At 70.4% G+C, this 9050-nt stretch overlaps 1 protein-coding gene across 1 annotated transcript; it reads left to right on the top strand.

Annotated features, from left to right (window-relative positions):
* Positions 1–8535, top strand: LOC121081858 (zinc finger and SCAN domain-containing protein 2-like). Its single transcript, XM_040581154.1, has 4 exons — positions 1–290; positions 2020–2588; positions 6511–6516; positions 7588–8535. Exons 1-4 carry the CDS (start codon positions 212–214, stop codon positions 8188–8190), a joined length of 1257 nt encoding a protein of 418 aa, XP_040437088.1. The 5' UTR covers positions 1–211; the 3' UTR covers positions 8191–8535.
* The last annotated feature ends 515 nt before the right edge of the window (positions 8536–9050 follow it).

The raw sequence follows: 9050 nt of genomic DNA, 5'->3' as shown, positions 1-9050 counted from the left end.
GGGGAGGGGGGATGCACCAAGCCCCGACCAGTACCCCCCCAGCACCAGGAAACTGAGGCATGGAGGGGTTCGGGACCCCCCTTGGGGTGCAGCCGGGACCCCCCCTTGGAGTGCCCCCGCATCACCCCATCTCTTTGCCTGCTTCTTGTCCCCCCCCCGCCCCCCCGCCCGGGCAGGGTCCCCCCCGTCTGAGCGTGCTGGGCCAGCGGCGATGGATGCGGAGGGGGAGCTGTCTGCCGGGGACCCCCGGGACCCCCAGGACGCCGAGCTGCCGGAGGGGACGTCCGCAGGTGAGACCCCGCGGGGCGGCCACGGGGAGGGGCTCAGCCCAGCGCCCCCCCGCGGGGTGTCCCCATGGCATCGTGGGGAGCGGGGTGGTGAGTCCCTTCTGGGGGTCCCCCCTGGAGACCTGTCCCGACCCCTTGGTAGGGGGATCCCCCAGTCCCGGGGGGCTGCGACCCTGATCCCAGATGGGGTTGGCGCTCCCTTGGTGTGGGGATACCCTGATCCCGGGGTATGGGGGTGCCCCAGGGACGCGGCGTGCCCTGTTCCCGTGGCAGCGGGGTGCCCTGACCTATGGGGTACCCCAATCCCACAACACGGGGTACACCAGTGCTGAGCTGCAGGGATGTGCCGTTCCCCTGGCGTGGGGTACCCCGATCCTGGGGTATGGGGGTGTCCTAAGGGATCCAGGGATGCCCCGTTCCTATGGCATGGGGGTACCATGATCCCAGGGTGTGCCCCGATCCCACAAGGGGAGGATGCTCCGGTCCTGGGGTGCAGGCGCCCCAGTCCTGTGGCATGGGGGTACCCCGGTCCCAGCATATGGGGATGCTTCAGTCCCTTGGGGTGGGGATACCCCGATCCCTGGGAATGGGGATGCCCTGATTTGGGAGTTAAGGGATGTCCCATTCCTGTGGCACAGGTAGGTTGCAATCCCGGGGTGTGGGGGTACCCCATTCCTGTGGCACTGAGGTACCTCAATCCCAGAGTGCGGGGATGTCCCCGCTGTGCAGCACGGGAATGTCCCGATGCTGGGGTGTGGGGATGTCCCTGCTGTGCGCCATGGGAATGCCGAAGTTTTGGGGTGCAGGGATGCCCCATTGCTGTGGCATGGGAACGCTCTGATCCAGGGGTGCCGGGATATCCTGCTCACATGGCATGGAGGTGCTCCGACCTTGGGGTGCAGGGGTGCCCTGCTCCCACACCATGGGGGTGTCCTGATCCTGGGGTGCGGGGATGTCCCGATCCCATCATGTGTGGATCTCCTGGTCCCGGGGTGTGGGGATGTCCTGATCGCAGGGTGCAGGGGTGTCCTGATCTCGGGGTGCGGGGGTGTGGGGATGCCCCAGTCCTGGGGTGTGGGAATGCCCCGATCCCGGGGTGCGGGGTGCCATGATCCCCAGGTGGAGGTTTCCTGGTACCCCACCTCCAGCCACAGTTTGGGCTCCGTGTTCCCCTTGGGGGTGCCACCCGCATGCGCACCCCTGCCCAGGGATACGCAGTCCCTGCCCCCCGCTGTCCCTGCCCCCCCTCCGGGCTGCCGGAGCATCCCTCGCACCCCGGGCCCCAGCACCCGGTGGGGCTGGTGGGGACACGCAGGAGCTCGGCCAGGCCTAGAGCAGGACAGGGGTGGCACTGCTGTCCCCACGGGAGAGGGGATGGGAAGGTGGGAAAGGGATGGAGGGGGGCAGGGGGGCTGGGGAAAGGGCAAAAGGGACAGGAAAGGGGCAAAGAGGATGGAGAAGGTGGAAGAGGGCTGGGGAAGGGACGGGGGGATGAAGAAGGTGGGAAAGGGTTGGGGAAGGGGCACGAGGGCTGGGGAAGGGGCAGGGGGCTGGGGAAGGGATGGGGGGACGGAGAAGGTGGGAAAGAGTTGGGGAAGGGGCAGGGGGCTGGGGACGGTGCACATGGGCTGGGGCAGCACGGAGGGGACACCACCCTGGGCCCACCACCGTGCCCTTGGTGCCCCCCATCCCTGCGCCGTCCCACCGGTGCCCAGCTCTCCTCTCCCCGCAGCCCACCGCAGCCCACCGGCCTCCAGCAGCCAGCCGCCCGGCCGCCCGGCGAGGCCGCCACGGAAAGCACCGGCACGTCGGCCAGCCAAAGCCCCGGGACCCCCTGGGGGTCCGGGCCCCCTGAAGGAGCTGCTGGGGCTGCGGGGGGGGCGGCTGCGCCCCACCATCTGCAGCGAGTGCGGGAAGGGCTTCAGCCGCAGCTCGGACCTGGCGCGCCACCAGATCACCCACACCGGGGAGAAGCCCTACACCTGCGGCGCCTGCGGCAAAGGCTTCAGCCAGAACTCCAACCTGGTCACCCACCAGCGCATCCACACCGGCGAGAAGCCCTACGGCTGCGGCGCCTGCGGGAAGCGCTTCAGCGAGAGCTCGGCGCTCATCCAGCACCAGCGCACCCACACCGGCGAGAGGCCCTACCGCTGCGGCGAGTGCGGGAAGCGCTTCAGCGTCAGCTCCAACCTCATCCGCCACCGCCGCACCCACAGCGACGAGAAGCCCTACATCTGCGGGGAGTGCGGGGACGGCTTCCGCCACAAGGCCCAGCTCCGCCGGCACCAGAAGCTGCACGCCGCCTGACCGGGGCGGCGGTGCTGGGGCGGGGACGCCGGGATGGGGACACCAAGATGGGGACACCAGGATGGAGGTGCCGGGATGGAGACGCCGAGATGGAGACGCCGGGATGGGGACATCACAACGGGGACACCAAGATGGAGACACCAGGATGGGGACACCACAACGGGGATGCCAGGATGGGGACACCAGGATGGCGATGCCGTGATGGGGACACCAGGATGGAGACACCAGGATGGGGACACCACAATGGGGACGCTGGGATGGGGACACCGGGATGGGGACACCAGGATGGGGATGATGGGATGGTGGTGACAAGATGGGGACATTGGGATGGGGACACCAGGACAGCGATGCTGGGATGGGGACACCGGGGTGGGGACGCTGGGATGGGGACACCTGGACGGGGATGCTGGGATGGTGATGACAAGATGATGGGGACGTTGGGATGGGGACACCTGGACAACACAACGGGGACACCAGGATGGGGACACTGCAATGGCAACGCCGGGATGGCGATGCCAAGACAGTGATGCCAGAGTGGGGATGCCGGGATGGGGACGCCAGGACAGCAACGCCAGGATGGGGATGCCATGATGGGAACACCACGATGGGGACACCAGGATGGTGATGCTGGGATGGGGACACCGGGTTGGGGACACCGGGATGGGGACAGTTTTGGGGCGCATCCCTGCCGAGGGGGACCGGTGTCACCCCGGTGAGGGCTGGGGGCTGCGGCGTCTGGGCGCGGTGCCGGGTGGTCCCACAGCGGAGCTGCCGTTTGGCACCTGCACCCCAGGGACCCCCGGAGCCGGGGGGGGGGGGGGTCGGGGCAGGGCGCGGGGCTTTGCCGATGTGTCAATAAAGCCCCCCCCGAGCAGCGGCGCCTGCCGAGCATCATCCCGCCACGTGGTTCGGGGACACCCCGGGGTGGCGTCACCCCAGGGGACGAATCGGTGGCACCATCCCAGTGCTCCCAGTGGCCGCCATGGGAAGGTTTTTCCAGTCCTCCCAGTTGGGGCTGGAGCGGAGCCGGGTGCCCCGCGGGGACGGCTCCCACGCGGCTGCCGCCACGCGCCCGCACGTGCCCGCGCCCCGCCGCGGGGTGGGGGGTGGGCACAACGGGGACCCCCCCTCCCCCGCACCCCCAGACCCTCCCGGGTGGGCTCAGCAATGGGGGGGGCGCTGCTGCCCGCCCCCCCCCCCCCCCCCCCCCCCGCGAGGCCGCGCGCCGGGCGCGATCCCGCTGCCGTTGCGTAATTTCCAACCTTTTTTTTTTTTTTTTTTTTTTTTTTTTCCCGGAGGGGGGGGTTGGAGCCGGAGCCGTTACACAAAGCGGGGGGGGGTTGGGTGGCGATGGCGGGGGTATCCAGCTGCCCGTGGGTGCCCCCCAAACCCAATCCGCGCCCCCCCCCCCCCAATCCTGCTGTTGGGGAATGTTTTCCAAGCGGAGCGCGGGAGGAAAAAAAAATAATTAAAAATAATAATTTAAAAAAAAGGAACAAAAAGGCCCGGCAGCGCGGGGGGGGGGCTCCCCCCCTCCCCTCCTCCCCCCCCCCCCGGCGGCGCTGCGCGGTTTGGGGGGCGGGGGGGCCCCCCGCGGGGGTCCTCGCCCATTGCGGCGCGGGAGGCGGCGGGGCCGGGGCCGGGGATGACGCTGGGACCTTCCTGTTCCCGGCCTCCCGCGAGCGCCGCGCGTGGGGCAGCGCCCGCCCCTCCCCCTCCCCCCGGCCCCAGCCCCCCCCCCGGGCCCCCCCCCGCGACGCCCCATCCTTCGGCCCCGGGGAGGTGAGTGGGGGGCGGCGGCGTGGCGGGGGGGGGGGGGGGGGGCGCGCACGGGCGCGTCGGGGAGCCGCTGCCCTTGGGGTTGGCTGGAGGGGGGAGGGGGGGGGAACCCGACCACCCCCCACCCCCCAAAATAACCCGCATGGGTGCCCCCCCCCCCTTCCCTGGGGGGGTGGGGGGGAGGCGCTGGGGCGGGCTGGGGAGCGGCGGGGGGGGGCTGGGGGCTTCGGCTTGTTCCTTTGTGCCTCGCGGCCCTGGCGCCGCGGCCCCCACCCCAAAAATAAATGGGGGGGGGTGGTGGAAAGGCGGGGGGCTGCGGGTTGCATCGGCCTCGCAGCGCCCGCCCCCCCCACCCCCCGCGCGATGCTGCGGGACCCCCTGCTCCCCCCCCGAGGTGCAGGGCGGGGGCTCGGCTGGGTCCCCCCGCCCCGGTCGCCCCCCGCCCCGCGTGGGAACCGGCCCCGGTTTTTGCGCCCCCGCAATTTGGGGGGGGGAGGGGGGGCAGTGCCGGTGAAAGGACCCGCGGGGGGTGCGGGGGGGCCGCCGCGTGCGCTCTGCCTCAGTTTCCCCCCCCCGCGGGGGCAGCTCCGGGCTGGGAATTCGCCTTTTCCAGCCCATTTACACACCGAAGGGCCCCCCCCGCCCCCCCCCCCGGGCAGGGCAGAGCAGAGCAGAGCAGATCTGGGGGTCTCGCCTCGGGGGGGGGGGCTGGGGGGAGACTCGGCGCCCACCGACACCCCCTCGGGGGGCGTTTGGGCTCTTCGTGCCCTGAGCCCCTGGGGTGGGGGGGTGGGGCGGGGGCTCCGGGGGGGCACTGGGCGGCTTGGGGGGGTCCCAGGCAACCTGGGGGGGCACTGGGTGGCCCCGGGGGGGGGCACTGAGCATGTTTGGGGTGTCCCTGGTAACCTGGGGGGCACCGGGCACCTTAAGGGTGCATTGGGCAGCCGGGGGGGGGGGGGCGCTGGTCAGATTTGGGGGGGTCCCAGGCACCTCCGGGGTGCCCTGTGGCAGGAGGGGGCAGGGGGCTTTGGGGGGGCACCGATGTGGCACCCAGGGAGGGGGGCTGTGGGTACCTTCAGGGTACTCTGGGCATGCTGGGGGGGGGTGCAGGCATTTTTGGGGTGCACCAGCCTTCCTGGGGGGGGGGGGGGGTTGGGCATCTTCGGATGCGGTGGGCTCCCCAGGGAGGGAGTGGGGGCAGCTTGGGGTGCACTGAGCATCCCTGGGGAGGTGCAGGCACCCGGGAGGGGGGTGCAGGCGCCTTGGGGGTGCAGTGGGCACTATGGGAGGGGGTACAGCCCCCCCCAGGGGGGCTCTGGGCGTTGCGGGGAGGGGTGCGGGTTCTTTCGGGGTGCACTGAGCATCCTTGGGGAGCTTGGGGCACCACTGGTTGGTGCCGGCACTTTGGGGGGGCACTGGGTACCGCGGGAGGGGGTTCCAGGCGTCACAGGAGCACTACGTGGGGGGGGGTGTCAGGCCCTTTTGGGGGATCCCTGCACCCCAGGAGAGGGGGCCAGGCACATTTGGGGTGCAGCAGGAACCCGGGGGGGGTCAGGCACTTTTGGGGTGCGGCAGGAACCCAGGAGTTCCAGGCTCTGGGGGGACTGTGGGGGGGCTGGGGTCAGTCCCAGTGCTGGGAGGGGGGGGTCCTGGGGCTCAGGCCCCCCGGTGGGGGCAGGGCCCAAGTGGAGCCACCCCCCCTCGGGTGGCAGAAGTCGAGAGGCTGGGGGGGGGGGCTGGGGAGCGCGGGGAGGGGAACAGAGCCACCACCACTCCCAGTCCTGGGGATGCTCGGGGGTCTCCGCTCCCCCCACACCCCAGTGCCCCCCCCGGAGTGTTCAATTACCCCCCCAGGATGGATCCACACACACACCCCCAAGTGCTGCAGGAACCTGAGCTGGGGTGTAAGGGGGGGGTGGGAGATGTGCAGGGGCTGGGGGGGTTGTAGCCCACCCAGTCGGGGTTGGATGTAGATCCATGGGGTGGGGGTGAAACACCCCCCCCAAGCTGTGGGCCCATAACTGCTTGTGTCCTGTCCCCCCCCCCCCCCTCAGATCTCGGGGGCCGAGTGCGGTGCAGCAGTGAGACCCCCTGACACCCCCGGGAGCCCAGGTAATGGGGGACTGGGGACCTGGAGGGATTGGTGGGGGGCACAGAGGGATTGGGGGGGGGCCTGAAGGGATTTGGGGGGGCACAAAGGGATTTGGGGTCTCACAGAGGGATTGGGGGGGGGGGCCTTGAAGGGGTTTGGTGTCACACAGACAGATTTAGGGTCCCACAGAGGGATTTGGGGGGGCACAAAGGGGTTTGGGGTCCCACAGAGGGATCTGGGGGGGCCACAAGGGGATTTGGGGGGGCACAGAGGGATTGGGGGGGCCATGGAGGGGTTTGGGGTCCCATAGGGGGATTTGGTGGGGGGGCACAGATGGATTTCAGCTCACACAGGTTAATGTGGGGGGCACAAAGGGATTTGGGGGTTGCACAGAGGGATTGTGGGGGCACGAAGGGATTTGGGGTCCCACAGAGGGATGGGGGGGGGCATGAAGGAGCTTGGGGGTCACAGAGGGCCCTGTTCCCCCCCCCCCCAGCAGCTCCCACAGACCCCCCAGCTCCCTGCCCGGCTCCCCAGCACCCAGGGACAGGGAATGGGGTGCACGGTGAGGGGGCGCAGAACATGGGGTGGGTTTCAGGAGGCCGGGGGGGTGCCTGGGGGGGGACCCCAGGGCCGGGGTGTGGGGGTCCCAGGGGGGGGCAGGGGGGAGCTCAGGGCCACTCGCTGCCCAGCAGGACACCAGGGTCCGCCGGCCGCCCCCATGGAGCAGGAGGAGCCCTGCGTGGTGGAGCTGCACGACTCGGACGAGGGGGACATGGTCCGGAGGGTCTACATCGGTGAGGAAGGGGCTCGGGGGGGCTGGGGGGGGGGGGGGGGGGGGGGGCACCTCCTCGGGGGGGGGGCTTGTCCCCGGGGGGGGGGGGTCCAGCCCCCTCCCCAGCCCCTCTTCTCCCCACAGCTGACGACGGCATCGTGAGCGACTGCGAGGACGAGGTCCTGCCCCACGAGATCATCCAGACCGTCATCCCCCACAGCCCCCTGCCCCCCAAAGCCAAGAAACGGGGGGGGCAGCCCAGCTCCGGCGCCGCCACATCAGCGGGGGGCTACGGCGAGGAAGAGGAGGGGGAGGGCGTGGGGGGAAGGCACCGGGGCGGCCGCCAGCGCCCCTTTATCTGCAACGAGTGCGGGAAGAGCTTCAGCCACTGGTCCAAGCTGCTGCGGCACCAGCGGACTCACACCGGGGAGCGGCCCAGCACCTGCGGCGAGTGCGGCAAGAGCTTCAGCCAGAACTCGCACCTGGTGCAGCACCGGCGCACGCACACCGGCGAGAAGCCCTACCGCTGCGGCGACTGCGGCAAGAGCTTCAGCTGGAGCTCCAACCTCATCCAGCACCAGCGCATCCACACCGGCGAGAAGCCCTACAGCTGCGGGCAGTGCGGCAAGAGCTTCACCCAGAGCAAGAACCTCATCAAGCACCAGCGCACGCACTCGGGCGCCCGGCCCCACCGCTGCGGGCAGTGCGGCCGCGGCTTCGCCCAGAGCACCAACCTGCTGAAGCACCAGCGGGTCCACGCCGCCCGCGCCCAGCCCGCGCCCTGCCCCGAGTGCGGCCAGAGCTGCCGCGACGGCACCGAGCTGGAGCGGCACCGGGCGCAGGCGCACGGCCACGAGCCCTACATCTGCGTGGAGTGCGGGGAGAGCTTCGCCCGCAGCGCCACGCTCAACCGCCACAAGCGCGTCCACAAGCCCCTCTTCGTCCACTGAGAGCGGCGGGGCAGGGGCGCGAGGTGACACCGAGCCGGGGGACGCGTGGGCCGTGCTGTGGGCACGAGGTGACACCGCACCAGGGGACACACGGAACGGGCTGCGGCAGGGGGGACGAGGTGACACTGCACAAGGGGACACATGGACCGTGCCATGGGCGTGGGGAACAAAGTGACACTACACCGGGGGACACACGGACCACGCTGCAGTAGCAGGATGAGGTGGCACCACGCTGAGGGACATACAGACCTCGCTGCAGCAAGGGGACAAGGTGACACTACACCGGGGGACACCTGGACCGCACTGCAGTGGGATGAGGTGACACTACACCGGGGGACACCTGGACCGTGCTGCAGCAGTGGGACGAGGTGACACTACACCGGGGGATACCAGACCATGCTGCAGCAGTGGGATGAGGTGGCACCCTGCCAGGAGACACAAACCGTGCTGTGGGCTGAGGGACAAGGTGACACCACACCAGGGGACACACGGACCATGCTCCAGGCATGGGGAACAAGGTGACACTAAACCGGGGGACACCTGGACCACGCTGCAGCAGTGGGATGAGGTGACACTACACCAGGGGACACACCGACTGCACCGCGGGCAGGGGGACAAGGTGACACTACACCGGGGGACACACCGACCCCACTGTGGCCACAAGGACAAGGTGACACCGCACCAGGGGACACACGGACCGTACTGCAGCAGGGGGACACTGTTGTGCTTCGTGTAGCCCCCAGCAGCCAGGAGCTGGACCTTGCCGCCCCCCCAGCGGTCACACCCTATAGATGTATATAGTGGGGGGGGGGGGGGGGGGCGGGGGGGCACACGTAGGGTAGCAGCCACAGGGCACGGCG

The sequence above is a fragment of the Falco naumanni genome (genome assembly GCF_017639655.2).
Source record: "Falco naumanni isolate bFalNau1 chromosome 20 unlocalized genomic scaffold, bFalNau1.pat SUPER_20_unloc_1, whole genome shotgun sequence".
In the NCBI taxonomy this organism is placed as follows: Eukaryota; Metazoa; Chordata; class Aves; order Falconiformes; family Falconidae; genus Falco; species Falco naumanni.
The sequence above is the reverse complement of the archived record's forward strand: the minus strand, read 5'-3'. Positions and strand labels throughout refer to the sequence as shown.

Coding starts and splice junctions, on each gene's coding strand:
- LOC121081858 (XM_040581154.1), top strand. CDS start 212: ATGGATGCGGAGGGGGAGCTGTCTGCCGGGGACCCCCGGGACCCCCAG. Junction 291..2,019: donor GCCGGAGGGGACGTCCGCAG/GTGAGACCCCGC, acceptor CTCTCCCCGCAG/CCCACCGCAGCCCACCGGCC.